We start from the raw sequence: 18,993 nt of genomic DNA, 5'->3' as shown, positions 1-18,993 counted from the left end.
ACACCAGCGTCGGTTGGATGCAGGAAACTGAAGATTGATATTTTGTTGAATTTAAGTTGAGATGTTGGTTAAGCAAAATCCAACGTCTTCCAAACGTCTCATTCCAACATAATACTGACGGAAAACACCAGCGTTTAGTTGTGAGGTGTGGTGGCCAAAACCCAACATCTGCTAAATTTCGTAATGTCAATGTCCACACAACGTGAAGGCCGGGCGTTGTTGACGATGTTGATATGGTGTTGGTTGTAAAGTTATGGTGTTAAGTAACCAAAGTTCAACGTCTTTCTAATGTTGGAGCTTGATATCAATGCAGTTGGATATAAATGGTTTTTGATAGACATGTGACTTTAATTTTCAACCAAAATTCAACATCTGTCTAACGTTGAGCTTGATAATAATGCAGTGTTGGTTTCTGATAGATATTTGAATTTGATTTCCAACCAAAATTCAACATCTGTCTAACGTTGGAGCTTGATATCAATGCAATGTTGGTTTTTATTAGATATTTAAATTTGATTTCCAACCAAAATTCAACATCTGTCTAACGTTGGAGCCTGATGTCCACCCAATGTTGTTGTTTTTTTGACGGATATGTGACTTAGATTTCCAACCAAAATTTAACATCTCTCTAACGTTGAAGCTTGATGTTAACCCGATGTTGTTTTTTTTTGGCAAATATGTGACTTTGATTTCCAACCAAAATTCAATGTCTGTCCAATGTTGGAGCTTGCTATCAATGCAGTGTTGGTTTTTGATAGACATTTGGCTTTGATTTCTAACCAAAATAAACATCTGTCCAATGTTGGAGCTTGATGTCAACACTATTTTTATTTTCAAATAACATGTAACGTCTGTCTGACGTTAAAATTCAGCATCTTTCTGACGTCAAACTTGTCGTCAGTATCGAGTTGTATGTAAACATTGCTAATGTTACAGTTCACTCCGCTAATCTGTACAGTCCATGCATGAAAGCTAAGCTGCCAAATATGAATTGTTTTTGTGACGTCACAAAAACCTAAAAAATGCATGCATCATGCGTCTATTCTGCTTACACTAGTTTAGCCCCGCCTCTTGACTCTGAAGTTATAAGAAGTGTTTCAGCCTGTGCTGCTTTTTGAATGAGACCAAATACAACAGCAGCCATTTAGAATAGAGCTCATTTACATAACCAAATATTTCCATAGTCAGCATGAATCGGACATCGTAACACATTATCCTTTCCATAATGTGATTTACTGCAATTACAAGCCATAATTGTTATTTATGAGCTAATTACTGGGTAATATTATGTTGCCCCACCCACTTATACATGGGGACCTCATCAAAAACACAAGAAGTTGTTGTAGAGACAGAAAAGGTCTGGTAGTATTACAGGAAATTGAGAATTTAAAAAAGTCAATTTTTAGTTTTCGTTGTTAGCTATTTAATTTTATAAAATTTTTGTTAAGAAAACAGTGGAACATTTTCACTATTTCGTCATCATTGGAGTTACAGACTCAGCAGAACTGAATTTTAACCACTAGGGAGCGCAGTAGCCAGGTTTGGGACAGCTATAGTCTGATTTATTGGCATCAGATATTTATTGTTAGACAAATTTTAGTATATATGTGTATTTAAGTATATATGTGAAAATTATGGGAAACAAACACATTATTGAAAGTTCAATCACGCTTAAGTAGAAAAGGATAAAGCGGTGTTAGAAAATGGTCATGAAATACTTAATAATGACTGGTTTTGGCACCAAAAACACACAAAAGTCGCATGTGGCGAATAAAATCAGGAGAATGTGGAATACAGGCTCTTTAAAGCCATTTTTAGCGCCCTTATAAATCTCCCCGCTCCTCCTTACTGTGAGCGGGCGTGATTTCGTTCGATGGCCACGCCCTCTCATGAATATTCACGCTCGCAGGCGCGCCCCGCCCCCTCCGCTGTGAACTGGCCGTTATAGACAGAACGCTCGCGTGCTCTCACAATCGAAGCTTTTTCTCGCGCAGCTCGCGAGCTCCTTCGGAACGAGCAGACGCGTAAACAAAAACAACAACAACAACAAACAGCCAGACACACAGACACACAGCGGAACAACACACACCTACCAGGAGGACGGAGGAACACACAAACCACAACAACAGCCCAAAAAGAAGAAAAGGCTCGCGGAGGAAAGAAAAAAGGGGGTTTTCACATCTGCACGAGCTTTTTTTTTTCTCACATTTTTTTACGCACTTGGACTCGTTTCTGCGGTCGTGCATGTGCAGATCGGTCTGGGAGCTGAAGAGGTGTGTGATAGTGCGCGTGGAGGAGGGAGTGTATATGAGGAGCTGCGCTCTGGCTAAACTTGTAGTCTTGGCCGCGCGGACGCAGGAGAGGAGGCATGGCGGGGACACGGAGGCTCGCGGCGGCGTGCATGCATCTGCATCTGCTCCTGCACTGCCTGTGGATACAGGTACGATTGGTTTTCTTAGCTTTTGTTTTTTTTTCCCAGCATGCTCGAAGTTCGAGTTCTCCACGCGCTTATTCTGATGTTGTAACGTTACTGTTTTTTGGTTGTTGTTTTTTTGCACGCGCTTGTTCTGTTGCAGTAACATTGATAGCTATATCACTATGTTTTGCAGACGTTTTTTGGATTGCATGGATGTAGGGTCTTGTGCATGGGCTGAAATGCCTTGCTTTGCTAGCTGACTAGCTAGCTGTCCAGTTGTGCACCGGTTTTGCAAAGTTTCAGCCTACATTTAATTTTAAAAATGTGCTTTATTAAATGAATATATGTGTGTATTTTGTTCTGCTTGCAACAACCGTGTTAATGCTGTATGTTTAGCTGATCTGGGAGTTATGCCCACATTACAAGCAAGTCAGTGCATTGCGTTTTTCGGTGCATGCACGTTTCACGCTTTTGCACGAGACTCTAAACCAACTTTTCTTGCACGGGGCCTTTTCATGCTGTTTTGCGGTTCAAACCAACGCTACGAAAGCGTCTCCCAAACTCTCCAGCACGAGCCAAAACTAGCTTTGCGCTAGCGGAAACTACCTGCCGTGCTCGTGCACGAACATCTGCACCTAAACAAGACGGTGTTTTTTCACTCTGTGCTTTTTTTTCCTCCTCGTTTCTACAGAGCTCTGAAACGTCTGGCCAGTTCGAGCTGCAGCTGCTGTCCGCGCACAACGCGCGCGGCGAGCTGCAGAGCGGCGCGTGCTGTGACGGCGCGCGCGACCCGGCCACCGAGTTGTGCACGCGGGACGAGTGCGACACGTTCTTCCGCGCGTGCCTGAAGGAGTACCAGTCGCGCGTGTCCGCCGGCGGCCCGTGCAGCTTCGGCAGCGGCTCCACGCCCGTACTCGGGGGGAACACCGTGGCGCGCGAGGCTCTGGCCGGTGAGAGCCGCGCGCGCGTCGTGCTGCCCTTCAGCTTCGCCTGGCCGGTGAGTGCAGCGTGTGTGTGTGTGTGTGTGTGTGTGTGTGTGTACAAGAGTCGGGGTGAATCGGTGCTCCGGTTCAGTTCCGTTGCATTTTTGCGCGCTGACGTGACCGTCCGGTTGGGGCTGCCAACGGGGGTAGCAAAGTAGCGCGCGCTGCCAGGGGTCTGTTGGTGTGTATGTGTGTGTATATGAGTCCCAAACACCTCCACTGCTGTATTCATATAACTGTGTGTTAGACACCAGTTCAGAATGTTGACTCTGGATATTGGGTTTGAGTACGGATACAATCTACAGTGTAGGGGGGCGTGGGGGGTGGGGAGGGGTGGGGTTAAATACTTGGTACTTGATGAGTATCAAGGGTAATGTGATGTAATTTGTCACAGTACTGATGAGTATGGGCATGTTGAGTTGTTTTTGTAGCTTTGTAAAATGTACCACGTTCAGAGGATGATACTACCACCACCATGCTTAACAGCTGTGTGACCCCCCCCCCCCCTGAGCCCCCTACACTCTTCCAGAATATTGACTTTGACCCTGTTTACACCTGGTTACTTCATACATACTGGCTCCTGGAGAAGCCAGTATGAGTTCAGGAATACAGACTGAATACAAAACATCATCTTGGCCAAAATAACACGAACATGCTCAATGCAGCCAGACCTCACCTTCTAGCACTAGGAGAACATCAGATAACGGAAAAGTCGTTTTAAGAGAATTTTAAGTAGCCCCGCCTCCAGTGCCACGATATTTCTATTAGCTAAAGCCGCTTATTAGAGTTTCTGCAGTTTATTAGAGTTTAGGAAGTTGCACCATTAATAATATCAGTCCCTAAAGTACAGTTTAAAAACTTCTATAAATGAAAATATTAAAAAACTATATTTAAATATTTTTTTTTTTACTGTTTTTCACTTTTTGACTTTTTGTAAATCTGGCGGTTGTTCTTTACATTGTGCCAAAATCTCATAATGAACGCACCAATAGAAACGCTCCAAAATTACTAGAATTAAAATATTTCTGCATTGACTTCCATTGAAAGTTAAGAAGGTTTTTTCCTTCTCCTGTAAAGCTGCCGTCTTGAAGACGTTATGGCTGAAATTGTGGCCAGAAAATGATGAATCATAAGTGTTAGGTTTGAGCTCTGTGTTTGATAGTGTGTGGATGTGTGTGTGTGTGTGTGTGTGTGTGTAGAGACTGTAACTGAGTTGGGCTGAGCATCATTGCTCTGTCTAAGATCAAAGGAGTGAAACAATGAGGCCTGTAAAATCTCCTCAGTTTATCAGCATCTCAGTGTTGCACACAAAGGCCGCAGGAAGCAGCTTCACTGATTCCACTGAGACATAATTAGCCCCAAACACTCCCACTGCTGATAACTACAGCTCTGTGTGTGTGTGTGTGTGTGTGTGTGTTTGTTTATTCAATCTAAAGCTTGTACGCATCAATGCTGACATGAGAAAGACGGGGAAACCCCAGCAGCTTAAACACACCTTTACTTGCTTTAAAGCAGCATTATGTAGCATTTCCTCCTAAACCAGCAGCTTCAGGATCATGCTGATGCTCCACTGACCGAAGCAGGGAGAACGGCGTCTCCGACATTCCCACTCCGGGCCGGAGCGCTGCTGCCACTGCACTGTGAGAATAGCCTTAGAAAGATCAGGGTGTTGGATGATCATCACCACCCCACCTCATCATCCCCAACTCCCAAAAGTATCAGATGGAGCTCCACCATCCATCATTCCAGAGAGCACAGCTCTTCCACTGCTCCACAGCTTCTGAATGCTGGGGGGCTTTATACCCCTCTACTAGCACATGCCTGGCATCTTTAGGCAGCATGGTGCCAATAGGTTCATGATGTTTATCTGCTCCAGATGGTCCTATTCTATTGGCAGTACTTCTCGACAGGGACTAGACAAGCTGTGTCACCTGTGTCAGCAATGGGTGCAGCCTAAAGTAGCTGAGAGCATTCATTAAAAGGGGTGGCCACAAATATTTGGACATTTAGTTTAGTTTATGCCAGCCTTATTATATAATCTCCATTTTTGCTGTTTTTCACTTTTTGACTTTATCCTAATCTGGCACTTGTTCTTTACGTTATATCAGAATTGTATGATGAACGGACCAATAGAAACGCTCCGAAATGACACTGAATGAATCATTTCTACATTGACTTCCATTGGTAGTGAAGACGCTTTTTTCCTCCTCCTGTAAAGCTGCTGTTTGGGAGATTCCAGGTTTCTTGAGTGTGAGAGAAAAGTCAGACGAGTGTTTTGGTTACGTTTGGTCGCCCCACCCCTGAATGGCGCGATTGTTCGCCGTGTGTGTTTACTCTCGCCACCCCGAGGGTTTAGCTGTCAATAACAGGTCACGCAGAGTCAAGCCGGTAGTCCAATTAGCCTTAGTTACCGGGGCAGCCATCGCTTAGACATCTCTCACACACACACACACATTCCACCCATCCAACAGTCTAGACCGGCTCCAGAACCCATTCTGAATGGGGAATAATTAGACATTGTGGTCTTGCATGCTTTCTTTTCCCTTAAATCTCTACCTAGCAATACGTCCACCGGGCAGCGCTGGACCAGCGCAGTACAATGAGCGCCGCCACAAAGGAGGAGGGGAGTTCAGAGAGCAACACGGGGGGCTCTTGAATGGGTGTGTGTTTGGATCGGTGTATTCTTTTTCTTTCTTTTTCTTTTTTTTTTTGCATCATCAGCAGCGCCCGAGGCGCCCCAAGTCCGTCCGGATGCTTAAGGCGGTTGCTGGGCAACCAGTCTCCAGCGTTGTTTCCCCCTATTTGTTGTTCTGGATCCTGCTTGAGGAACCAGAGTCAGAGTTTACTGGCCTGAAACGCAGTTTATTTGTTCGGAACATAAATAAACAAGAAACCCCAGATGCAGTCGATGGGTTAGGATGTGTGTGGTACACAATATGGACAAAAGTATTGGGACATCTGCTCATTCATTGTGTTTTCTGAAATCAAGGGTCTTAAAAAGAGCTGATCCTGCTTTTGTTGGAGTAACTGTCTCTACTGTCCAGAGAAGAAGGCTTTCTACTAGATTTCTGAGGAGCATTGCTGTGCGTATTTGATTGCGTTCAGCGTCAAGAACAGCGTTAATGAGGTTAGGATGGACTTCCCAGCTCATCCCAGAAGTATTGAATGGAGCACCATCCATCATTCCAGAGAACACAGTTCCTCCACTGCTCCACAGCTCAATGCTGGGGGGCTTTATACCCCTCTAGCCCACGCCTGGCATTAGGCAGCATGGTGGCAACTGCTTCATCAATGTTTATCTGCTCCAGAGAGTCCTATTCTATTGACGGTACTTCTTCTCTACAGGGACTAGACAAGCTGTGTGTGTGCATTTGCACATCTTTGTCAACAATAGGTGCGACTTGAATGCATTCATTAAAAGGGGTGTCCACAAACATTTGGACATATAATGTAGTTAGCTCTGTAGTTGTTGCAGTTACTGAATTTTAAGGTATTTAGGATGTAATCAGGCTGTGATTTTAAGGGGGATGTTAGTCTCATCATCATCATCTTCATCATCATCCTCATCACTGTCTGTTTTGTTGGGTTGCAGATTTCAGTCTGTAAACATTGTCAGTTGATGCTCCTCTGGTGTCTGCAGTGCCATCTTTCTCTCTCTCTACTATCGTCCTGTAGATTAGACCTGAATGACTGACCCTGTGTGTGTGTGTGTGTGTGTGTGTGTGTGTGTGTGTGTGTGTGTGTTAGAAGTAAACAGTAGGTCCGGGCGTGCGGCCGGCTGGATTAGGGTGAATAAAGACTCACGGGTCACACACACGACAGCAGGAAGCTCCACTATGGGGAATGACATTGTGCTGAAGAGGCTGTAATGTGTGTGTGTGTGCGTGTGTGTGTGTGTGTGTGTGTGTGTGTGTGTGTGTGTGTGTGTGTGATGTTGGCTAAAGCTCCAGGCGAGACAGTCACTCAAAGAGTTCATGGAACGTTGTGTGTGAGTTGAGGAGACAGTTTAGGCCAATGCCCTCCAGCTACACTAAATCCACTGCTCTGTTCTGTGTGTGTGTGTGTGTGTGTGTGTGTGTGTGTGTGTGTGTGTGTGTGTGTGAGAGTGTGCGTGTGTGTGTGTGAGAGAGTGTGTGTGTGAGAGTGTGCGTGTGTGTGTGTGTGTGAGAGAGTGTGTGCGTGTGTGTAGTCGACAATTCGAGAGAGTGAATATTAGAACATCGTTTAATAAAGTGTACTAAACTAAAGCTCCAGGCTAGTATTCACTCAATGTCATTTATAACAGTTTATTATTAATTATTAATTAGTGTGTTAGTAGGCTAATCTAGTAATTTAGGCTAATCTAGTAATTTAGGCTAATCTAGTAAATTAGGCTAATCTAGTAATTTAGGCTAATCTAGTGTGTTAGTAGGCTAATCTAGTAATTTAGGCTAATCTAGTAATTTAGGCTAATCTAGTAAGTTAGTAGGCAAATCTAGTAAATTAGTAGGCTAATCTAGTAATTTAGGCTAATCTAGTGTGTTAGTAGGCTAATCTAGTAATTTAGGCTAATCTAGTATGTTAGTAGGCTAATCTAGTAAATTAGTTGGCTAATCTAGTATGTAAGTAGGCTAATCTAGTAAATTAGGCTAATCGAGTAAATTAGAAGGCTAATCTAGTAATTTAGGCTAATCTAGTATGTTAGTAGGCTAATCTAGTAATTTAGGCTAATCTAGTAATTTAGGCTAATCTAGTATGTTAGTAGGCGAATCTAGTAAATTTGTAGGCTAATCTAGTAAATTAGTAGGCTAATCTAGTATGTTAGTAGGTTAGTCTAGTACGTTAGTAGGCTAATCTAGTAAATTAGGCTAATCTAGTAAATTAGGCTAATCTAGTAATTTAGGCTAATCTAGTAAATTAGGCTAACCTAGTAATTTAGGCTAATCTAGTAATTTAAGCTAATCTAGTAATTTAGGCTAATCTAGTAAATTAGGCTAATCTAGTAATTTAGGCTAATCTAGTAAATTAGGCTAATCTAGTAATTTAGGCTAATCTAGTAAATTAGGCTAATCTAGTAATTTAGGCTAATCTAGTATGTTAGTAGGCTAGTCTAGTATGTTAGTAGGCTAATCTAGTAAATTAGGCTAATCTAGTAAATTAGGCTAATCTAGTAAATTAGGCTAATCTAGTAATTTAGGCTAATCTAGTAATTTAGGCTAATCTAGTAAGTTAGTAGGCTAATCTAGTAATTTAGGCTAATCTAGTAATTTAGGCTAATCTAGTAAGTTAGTAGGCTAATCTAGTAATTTAGGCTAATCTAGTAGGTTAGTAGGTTAGTCTAGTATGTTAGTAGGCTAATCTAGTAAATTAGGCTAATCTAGTAAATTAGGCTAATCTAATTCTGTGGAGAACCATTATCTTTACTCGGGAACTCTTGAGGAACCCTGTAAAACTCATCCCTGCGTAAATAAGCTGGAATTGGACGAGTTACTAGTAAAACTTTATTCCCTGCATGAATTCACTAAACTAACAAGGCCAGCAGGTGCTGCCTGGACTCTAGGCCCTCGGCCGCGGTGTGCCATGCTAGCTTTTAGCACTGGGGTAACTTTCTGCATCTGTGTGAGATAAGGAGTGTGTGTGTGTGTGTGTGTGTGTGTGTGTGTGTGTGTGTGTGTGAGAGAGAGAGAGAGAGTGTAGAGGGCTCTCGCTGGCGAGAAGGAGAGCGAGAGCGAGGGAGAGAGAGACACATCTCATCTGAAGTATTTCATTGAGCCGTGCTACGCTGAGCCCGAAAGTGTGAGAGGTGGAGAGAGTGTGTGAAGAGATGAGAGGAGGGACACACACACACACACACACACACACACACACACACACACACAATTTCACGTTTTGCCCACCCAAGCCACACACACACACACACACACACACTGGCCCTCTGGCCCTCCTGCACAATACACTCGCATTCTTTGTGAAGTCGCACACACACACACTTACACACACTCACACTCACACACACACACACTCGGCTGTGTGTTATCTGATATTGGTGAGAGAGAGAGAGACAGTGGCTTTAAGGGTGACAAAAGCCTTCAAAGGAGAGCCACTGAAAACCCCCCTACACACACACACACACACACACACACTTTGATGCCCTCGCTCACTCCTTCACTCCTCAAACCACTCTTCACATCTTACCCATTCAGTCCTTCACAAAGTGTGGACAAAAGTATTGGGACACCTGCTCATTCAGTGTTTCTTACGAAACCAAGGTTATTAATAGTGTGAGAGCTGCTTTTGCTGGAGTAACTGTATCTACTGACCAGGGAAGAAGGCTGTGGAGGAGCATTGCTGTGAGGATTTGATTGCATTCAGAGACAAGAGAAGTGTTAGTGAGGTCAGGATGTTGGATGATGATCACCACCTCACCTCATCATCCCCTCATCCAAAAGTATTGGATTGCATTCCAGAGAACACAGTTCTTCCACAGCCCAATGCTGGGGGGGTTTATACCCCTCTAGCCCACGCCTGGCATTAGACAATTAGCTTGGCATTGTGTGTGTGTGTGTTAATAAGTCAGGCTACTGGTGGGTTTGTTGCTCTTTGAGCCAGAGAGCTTGTTAACATGCTTTAGAGGATCATTAAGAGATTAAAAATGATTAGGTGTGTGTGTGTAAGAGAGAGAGAGAGGGGGGCTAATGACAATCCTTGTGGGAACGGAGATTGTGTTGTGGGGAGAGCGGGGTTTGACCCCCCTCCTCTCTCTCAGTGCCTGTTAATCACCTGTGTATTATTATACACACCATATATATTAATATGCTATGCTTACGATTATATAGCGTACCTGTATAAGATTAATATAAAGTATTACAATATATTAATAAGCATTGTCTATATATAACGTGCATTACCTGTATATCAGTCTGCATGATCTCTATACTAATATGCACTACCTGTACATTGTCTCGCACCTGTCTCTTATTACAGGTCACTTACATACACTATATGGTCAAATGTTTGTGGACACCCCTTTAGCTACTTTAAGTTGCCCCCATTGCTGACACAGATGTGCAAGTGTACACACACAGCTTGTCTAGTCCCCGTAGAGAAGAAGTACTGGCAATAGAATAGGACTCTCTGGAGCAGATAAACATGGACGTATTGGCACCATGCCGCCTAAACCCAGAGGGGTATAAAGCCCCCCAGCATTGAGTGTTCTCTGGAATGATGGTTGGTGCTCCATCCAGTACTGTGAATGAACAGGTGCTCCATCCATCCTGTGCAAAATGTTATATTGTGATATTTAAAGAATTTTTTACGATATTTATTACAGGATACTTATCATTATTATCATATTATTATCATATATTATGTCTATACTGATGTGTATTACGTGTGTATAATTATCCCTTACATGTTTATGCATACTATACATTCTCTAAATATCAGTATTTATTTCCTATATGAATATATAATATCTGTGTAATAGGTTATGGTTAAAGGACAAAAACACACAGATTGACTGATGGACAAAGTTTTTGAGAATAAATGAGATAAAACTAATAAATGAATCTCTCTCTCCACCTCTATGTCTCTCTCTCTCTCTCTCTCTCTCTCTCTCTCTCTCTCAGAGGTCGTACACATTGATCCTAGAGGCTGTGGACTTCAACAATGACTCCAGCACTGGCAGTGAGTAGATGTTTGCTTTTCTCTTTGCTGTTGTCAGCCCCTCTCTCACTCTCTCTTTTTTCCCTTTCCCTTGCTCACTCGCTCACACACACACACACAGTCACTCACACACACACACAATCACTCACAATCAGTGAGTAAACAGGCTGAGAATGAGAAAGCTTGATCAGGATGGTGACACAGGCATGAACAGGAAAAGTGGAAAAGATACCAGTGATAAACTAATGTGTGTGTGTGTGTGTGTGTGTGTGTGTGGAACACTTTTAAAACTGAATGGCTGATGACTAAAAGCAGGTGCAGGCAGTGAATTAATAACAGGATGTAGTGTGACAGCTTTACACACATTCACACACACACACACTGGAGCATTTTATTATTATTACTACATAATTAGATTTTTGTTTGAACAGTACTGAGGTGGAGGTAATATAACTAAACACATACTTACACTATCTGTCCAAATGTTTGTGGACACCCCTTCTGAGGAATGCATTCAGCTACTTTAAGTGGCACCCGCTGTAGAGATGTATTGACTATAGAATAGGACTCCCTGGAGCAGATATACAGGAACCAGTTGGCACCATGCCAAATGCCAGGCGTGGTTTAGAGGGGTATAAAGCCCCCCCCTAGCATTGAGCTATGGAGCAGTGGAAGAACTGTGTTCTCTGGAATGATGGATGGTGCACCTTTTTTGGGAGGAGTTGGGGATGATGGGGTGAGGAGGTGATCATGCAACATCCTGACCTCACTGACGCTGCTCTTGTTGCTGAATGCAATCAAATCCTCACAGCAGTGCTCCTCCACAGTCTATTAGAAAGCCGTTTTCTGGGCCGTAGAGACAGTTACTCCAACAAAAGCGGGCTAAGCTCTTTTTAATACCCTTGATTTCGGAAGAAACAATGAATGAGCAGGTGTCCCAATACTTTTGTCCATATAGTTTACATAGGAATAATATGTATGTGTGTGTTTATAATTGCTGGGACAGTCAGGAGGTATTGGGAAGTCCTACATTTACCAAGAGCCTGAGAACTATTAGCACCATGCTAACTGTCCCCTCCTTTACCCCTCTTATCAGTGTGTGTGTGTGTGTGTGTGTGTGTGTGTGTGTTTCTCTCTCTGTTTACAGTTCTCTTTCTCTTGATCTGGCCTTCACCAAATATTAGTGTGGTCAATTTCTTTCCCCCTGCTTAATTTCTTCAGTTGGCTTTATTAAAATACACACACACACACACACTGGTCACTTCAGCTCGTTTGTGTTGTTTCGTGTAAATGGCAGAGCACTACAAACCCCATAATTCTTTTCAGCGCTGGCATGCAGTCGCGAACAGTGAGGACCTTCTGGGGCGGTTGGTCTTTGTAGTGAAATTTGAGCGAGTGTTTGAAGCCCACCCAAACATCTTGAAGCTACTCAGACCTGCCAAGAGCTGTGTGTGTGTGTGTGTGTGTGTGTGTGGGGCAGCAGTGCAAATATTGACTCTCTCTTCACGTCAGCATGTCAAGTGGCCTTTAGCACTTTCCTACTCTAGAGCTGGCCTCATTAACACACACACACACACACACACACACTGGTCACTGCAAAGGGCTACCCTGTCAGAACGATGCATTTGAACAGTTTAACAGTCAGTCCATGACCTGTTCAGGCTCCGCCCACAGATGTATTCTGTCATAGCGACAGTTGCTATATACATTATATGGACAAAAGTATTGGGACACCTGCTTATTTGTTGTTTCTTAAAAATCAAGAATATTAAAAAGAGTTTCTCCCGCTTTTGTTGGAGTAACTGTCTCTACTGCCCAAGGAGGAATGCTTTCTACTAGATTTTGGAGGAGCATTGCTGTGAGGATTTGATTGCATTTAGTTACAGGGGGGTTAGTGAGGTCCAGGGGGGTTTATCCCAAAAGTACTGGATGGAGCTCCACCATCCATGATTCCAGAGAGCTCAGTAGTTCCACAGCTTCTCAATGCTGGGGGGCTTTATACCTATTCTATTGGCAGCACGTCTCTACAGGGACTAGATAAGTTGTGTGTGCATTTGCACATCTGTGTCAGCAGTGGGTACTGCCTAAAGTAGCTGCATGCAGTCATTAAAAGGGGTGTCCACAAACTTTTGGACACAGTGTGGGTTTTTGAATGTTTACCTCACTTTTGGAAATAGTGCACTGTGTGTGAGGGAGAGGTTAACACACAGGTGATTCCTCTCTTCTGAGCTGTGTGCAGGTGTGTGTGTGTGTGTGTGGCGTGAGGTCTCAGCTCAACCTACGATCCAAAACGTACTTCACATACACACAACACACACACGTCTCGGCCCACTGTGCAAATACCTCGTACTGGTGTGGGATTCCAAACGGCTGCGAAAAAATGACCAATGAGCCTTCACACACACACACACACAACATACACACACATGTACTCACACACACACACAGAGGTCACATGCTGTTCTATTCACACTGGCACTCTGTTTACTAGTCTGCAGTATAAACTTTTTTGGTACAGGTAGTGTGTGTGTGTGTGTGTGTGTGTGTGTGTGTGTGTGAGTGTATGTGTGTGTTTGTGGTGAGGATTGGGTATCGTGGTGAATATTTTTGCCGTCACGGTGCAAAGAAACGTAATTAAACTGCAGCTGTTATTACACACTGTCCAAAACACACACTACACACACACACACACACTCTCACAACTCTAAGTCAAACACAGTCATTCTTACTCTCTCTCTCTCTCTCTCTCTCTCTCTCTTAAACATGTACACACACACTGTTGCCTGCTTTCCCATCCTGGCTCAGTGAGTGTGACCAGTTGGGAAAGAAGCCATGTGCTTTAGTGAAACTAATGTGACGTACACACACACACACATACACACAGATACACACACTGTTTTTCCTCGTTCTCCTCTGCGCTGCAGTTTCAGTCCTCTACCTTCTTTCAGTTCAGTCTGAGAAAGCTCTGTTGTCCTGACTAACAGTGTGAGGAGTGTGTTACAGGTCAGTGGTGTAACAGTTTGAGGAGTGTGTTACAGGTCAGTGGTGTTACAGGTCAGTGGTGTAACAGTGTGAGGAGTGTGTTACAGGTCAGTGGTGTTACAGGTCAGTGGTGTAACAGTGTGAGGAGTGTGTTACAGGTCAGTGGTGTTACAGGTCAGTGGTGTAACAGTGTGAGGGGTGTGTTACAGGTCAGTGGTGTAACAGTGTGAGGAGTGTGTTACAGGTCAGTGGTGTAACAGTGTGAGGGGTGTGTTACAGGTCAGTGGTGTAACAGTGTGAGGGGTGTGTTACAGGTCAGTGGTGTAACAGTGTGAGGGGTGTGTTGCAGGTCAGTGGTGTAACAGTGTGAGGAATGTGTTACAGGTCAGTGGTGTAACAGTGTGAGGGGTATGTTACAGGTCAGTGATGTAACAGTGTGAGGAGTGTGTTATAGGTCAGTGGTGTAACAGTGTGTTACAGGGCAGTAGTGTAACAGTGTGAGGGTATTACAGGTCAGCAGTGTTTAGGTCAGTGGTGTAACAGTGTGAGGGTATTACAGGTCAGTGGTGCAACAGTGTGAGGATATTACATGTCAGCAGTGTTTAGGTCAGTGGTGTAACAGTGTGAGGGTATTACAGGTCAGTGGTGTAACAGTGTGAGGGTATTACAGGTCAGCAGTGTTTAGGTCAGTGGTGTAACAGTGTGAGGGTATTACAGGTCAGCAGTGTTTAGGTCAGTGGTGTAACAGTTGTGTAGTCTTTTCTCATTCATATCTGTCTCTGTCTGTCCATCCCAGGTACGAGTGGTCAGGTGATTGAGAAGGCGGTCCAGTCCGGCATGATTAACCCGAGCCGCCACTGGCAGATTCTGAGGCACAATGGACCCGTGGCCCAGTTCACCTACCAGATTCGCGTGACCTGTGATGAACATTACTACGGGTTCGGCTGCAACAAGTTCTGCCGACCCAGAGACGACTTCTTCGGCCACTACACCTGCGACCACAACGGAAACAAAACCTGCATGGAGGGCTGGGCCAGTCCAGAGTGCAACACCGGTGAGAGACTGAAGACCACAGAAGCCCTGATGCTTAGTTAGTTTTACACTGGAGCTACGAGGCTAATGTAGCTAACAAGTAACAGACGTTTATAGTCCATATGTCCAAATGTTTGTGGACACCCCTCTAATGAATGCATTCAGCTTCTTTAAGTTGCACCCATTTCTGACACAGATGTGCAAATGCACACACACACAGAGCTTGTCTAGTCCATGTAGAGAAGTACTGCCAATAGTATAGGACTCTCTGGGGTATAAAGGGGTATAAAGCCCCCCAGCATTGAGCTGTGGAGCAGTGGAACTAACGGTGTTCCCTGGAATGATGGATGGTGCTCCATCCTTTTAGGATGAGTTGAGGAGTTGGGGATGATGAGGTCGAGTGGTGTGGTGTTGATCATCCAACATCCTGACCTCACTAACGCTGCTCTTGTCGCTGAATGCAATCAAATTCTCACAGCAATACTCCAGCTCCAATATCTATTAGAAAGCCATCCTCCCTGGACAGTAGAGATTGGACAGTACTCCAACAAAAGCAGGATTAACTCTTTTTAATGCCCTTGATTGCGGAAGAAACGGTGAATGAGCAGGTGTCCCAATACTTTTGTCCGTATAGTGTATATAACTGTATCTCTTTGGCTATGGTCAAGCGCTTTGCATTCAGTCAGGCTGTAGCTATCGCTCTCAGTTAAACAGTGACCTCATAGGCATTTTAGCACACACACACACACACACACACACCCTTGGCCCCCTCCGTAGTTAGTTTAGTGGCATTGAAGGTGGATTTGCGGTGGCGTAAGGTTGCCACGGTAGCGTCTGGACACAGATCCGCGGCGGGATCATCTGGGATTAGCGCTGCGGTGGGAGATTTCAATCTTCCTTCATTCATCCCTCGTTCCTGGGAGATAGTGAAAGGCGAAGGGGGGCATTGGGGAGGGGGGGACAGGGGAAATGACCTCATGCCCGCCCAAGCTCTGTCTGCCCTGAATACAAGAGCGAGTGACATAAAGAGAGACAGGGAGAGAGAGAGAGAGAGAGGGAGCGATGACTTCACTGGCTGAACAGATAATGGGTAGACTGTCTATGATAACAGATCAATCTGATAACAGATACAATGGTGATCACTCCCATACATTCCTAACCTCTCTCTCTCTCTCTCTCTCTCTCTCTCTCACACTAATTCTGTCTCTCTGTTGATCTCTCTCTCCCACTCTCTCAGCGATCTGTAGGCAAGGCTGCAGTGCTGAACATGGGTCCTGTAAGGTGCCTGGAGACTGCAAGTAAACACACTTCCATCTCTGTCTTCAGTTCAGACTCATTTCTCTAGAAATAAAGAGTTGGCTTCATTTGGTGTGTGTGTGTGTGTGTGTGTGTGTAGATGTTTGTACGGCTGGCAGGGTGAATACTGTGATCAGTGTATTCCTCACCCTGGCTGTGTGCACGGGACCTGCGTGGAGCCCTGGCAGTGTCTGTGTGACACCAACTGGGGAGGGCAGCTCTGTGATAAAGGTATTCTATTTTATTCTATTCTATTCCGTTTGATCTGTCTTGTTGAATTCTATTGACTTCTATTTCGTTCTGTTTTATTTTCTGTCCTGATTCATTCTGTTCAGTGTCTGAGTTACTGAATTTAATTTAGCTTTTCGTTTTCCGTTCCATTTCGGTCTGTTCTGTTCAATTCTATGCTAATTCTATACTAACTCTGTTTCATTCTATTGGATTCTCTTCTCTTGTTCTGCAGTCCGACCTGCGTGGTGATCTCTTCTGTAAAAGTTAATTCTATTCTGTTCTGTTTCATTCTCTTCTGTTCCATTGCACCCTGTGTCCTTTCTGTTTTAGTATTTACTTTGTTCAAGTATTCTGTTCAGTTCTATACAGTTCTATTCTACAGTCTATTCTTTTTTTCAGTCTTGTGTCCTGATCCTTTCTGGTATTGTACATCATTTTGTACATTCCATTCAACTCTATTTACATTCTGTTCTATCTGTTCTGTTATGTTCGGACCAGTTCTGTGTTGTTCTGTTAAATTCTACACAATTCTATTTCAGTATATTTATTCATCAGTTCTACTGCATTCTGGTGTGTCTTGTTATTTTATTTTATTTTAATTCTGTTTAATTCTGTTCTAGCTCTGTCCATTGTATCCTATGATATTGCATTTAAGTGCATTCTGTTTGATTCTATTCTGTTATTTTCTTTCTACTATTCTATTCAATTCTATTCTGTTCAGTCTGAACTATTTGTTCCTATTGTCCTGTTCTATTGCTTTCTGATTCATTCTGTTACAGTATATATTTTATTGTATTCTACTGTGTTTTATTCTTTTCCAATTCTATTCTGCTATTCTGTTTTATTTCATTCCTGTCCAAATTTTTTTTTATATTCTATTCCATTCTATTCTATTATATTCTTCTATGCTCTTTTGTATTCTGTTCAGTGCTGTTGTATTTTATTCCTCTTTTTAAAGTCTATTACATTCAGTTCTATTCAGTTCTATTATAGGTATATTATATATAACCCCAGTTTGAACACAATTCTATTGAATCTTGTTTTGATATTCAGTTCCTTTCTTGCTTGTAGCTTCTATTGTCTTCCATTCCAGCCTATTCTGCTCTATTCTATTCTATTCTATTCTATTCTGTTGTGTTCTCTCAGATACTCTCAGCACTGCCTTTTCATACTTTGTCTGTGTTTCTTTGCTGTGCGTCACATCTGGATGGAACTATAATCAGACACACCCTTTTTCGTGTTTGTGTGTGTGTGTGTGTGTGTGTGTGTGTGTGTGTGTGTGTGGATTTAGATCTGAACACCTGTGGTACGCGGCAGCCGTGTCTGAATGGAGGAACCTGCAGTAACACAGGACCAGACAAGTACCACTGCGCCTGTCCCGAGGGCTACTCTGGACAGAACTGTGAGAGAGGTGAGACAGAGACACACTCACACACACACACTCACATACACACTCACACACACACACACACTCTATATCACTCTTCTAATCTTGATTAAGTGCTGTTGGGTCCTGTTTGTGGCGTTAGATTGGGTTCAGCTTTGAGTACCATCGTTTAAACAGGCCCTGGGGCAGTGGGGCGTTATGGGTAATGTAGTTCAGGTGAGGTCGAATGGTCTGGTTAATGGTGATTAATGGGCTGGAGCAACGGAGGGTTGTTTGGGGTCAGCTGGAACGGAGGGGTGCAGGAAAGAGGGAGAAGAAACAGCAGAATTCCATTTTCTCTTGCGCCTTCGCTTTCTCGTATTCCCTCACCGTGCTCTCTTACTCTCTCTCTCTTTCTCTTTCTTTCTTTCTCTGTCTCTCTCAATTTACCTCTCTCAAGATTCACCCCCCCCCCCCACACTCTCTCTCTCTTTCTCTCTCTCTCGCGCTTTCACATTCCCTCGCTCTCTCAATGCAGCTCTCTCCTTCTCTTTCTCACATTCTCTCGCGCATTCTCTCTCTCTCTCTCTGTCTCCAGTGAATGAATGGAGTTGGAGAAATGGAGAAAGTAAGGAGTTTAGGAGAACAGGAGGATCCCAGCCTAGCTTAAATAAACAAACACACACACACACACAATAATGCTAGCGGTATCAATCCTGCAGTGTGTTTCTGAACCGGGTCAGGGAATGGAGTGGTGCCTTAATTGATTTGGACAGAGGAATGTGTCTCAACGTGTGGGGTTCGGTTCTCCCCTTCCCTCGGTCTGTGTGTGTGTGTGTGTGTGTTTCCTGACTCAGACATTAGGGCAGTGACGAAAGGCGTAGGCCTATTTGTTTCTCTCTTTTTTCTTTCTTTCACTCTTTCATCTCTCTCTTTCTCTCTCTCTCCCATGTGTCTCTTCCTCCGACTGCCGTCTTTTCCTCTGCCCTTCTTTCTTTCATCCTCTCTCTCTTGTTCTCTCTCTCTCTCTCTTTACATTGGTG

The 18,993-nt window shown here is 43.7% G+C and overlaps 1 protein-coding gene across 1 annotated transcript in view; it reads left to right on the top strand.

Annotated features, from left to right (window-relative positions):
- Positions 1-2,206: 2,206 nt before the first annotated feature.
- The window catches only part of jag1a (jagged canonical Notch ligand 1a), a 35,384-nt gene continuing 18,597 nt past the window's right edge, over positions 2,207-18,993 (top strand). Inside the window, exons 1-7 of the mRNA XM_072656676.1 lie at positions 2,207-2,440; positions 3,108-3,413; positions 11,007-11,064; positions 14,822-15,079; positions 16,295-16,355; positions 16,454-16,584; positions 17,876-17,995. Coding sequence (XP_072512777.1) covers positions 2,369-2,440; positions 3,108-3,413; positions 11,007-11,064; positions 14,822-15,079; positions 16,295-16,355; positions 16,454-16,584; positions 17,876-17,995 — 1,006 coding nt within the window. The 5' untranslated portion in view covers positions 2,207-2,368. The remainder of the gene's footprint in view (positions 2,441-3,107; positions 3,414-11,006; positions 11,065-14,821; positions 15,080-16,294; positions 16,356-16,453; positions 16,585-17,875; positions 17,996-18,993) is intronic.

The sequence above is a fragment of the Salminus brasiliensis genome, chromosome 15, assembly GCF_030463535.1.
Source record: "Salminus brasiliensis chromosome 15, fSalBra1.hap2, whole genome shotgun sequence".
NCBI classification, from domain to species: domain Eukaryota; kingdom Metazoa; phylum Chordata; class Actinopteri; order Characiformes; family Bryconidae; genus Salminus; species Salminus brasiliensis.
This window is presented reverse-complemented; position numbering and strand designations above follow the sequence as displayed.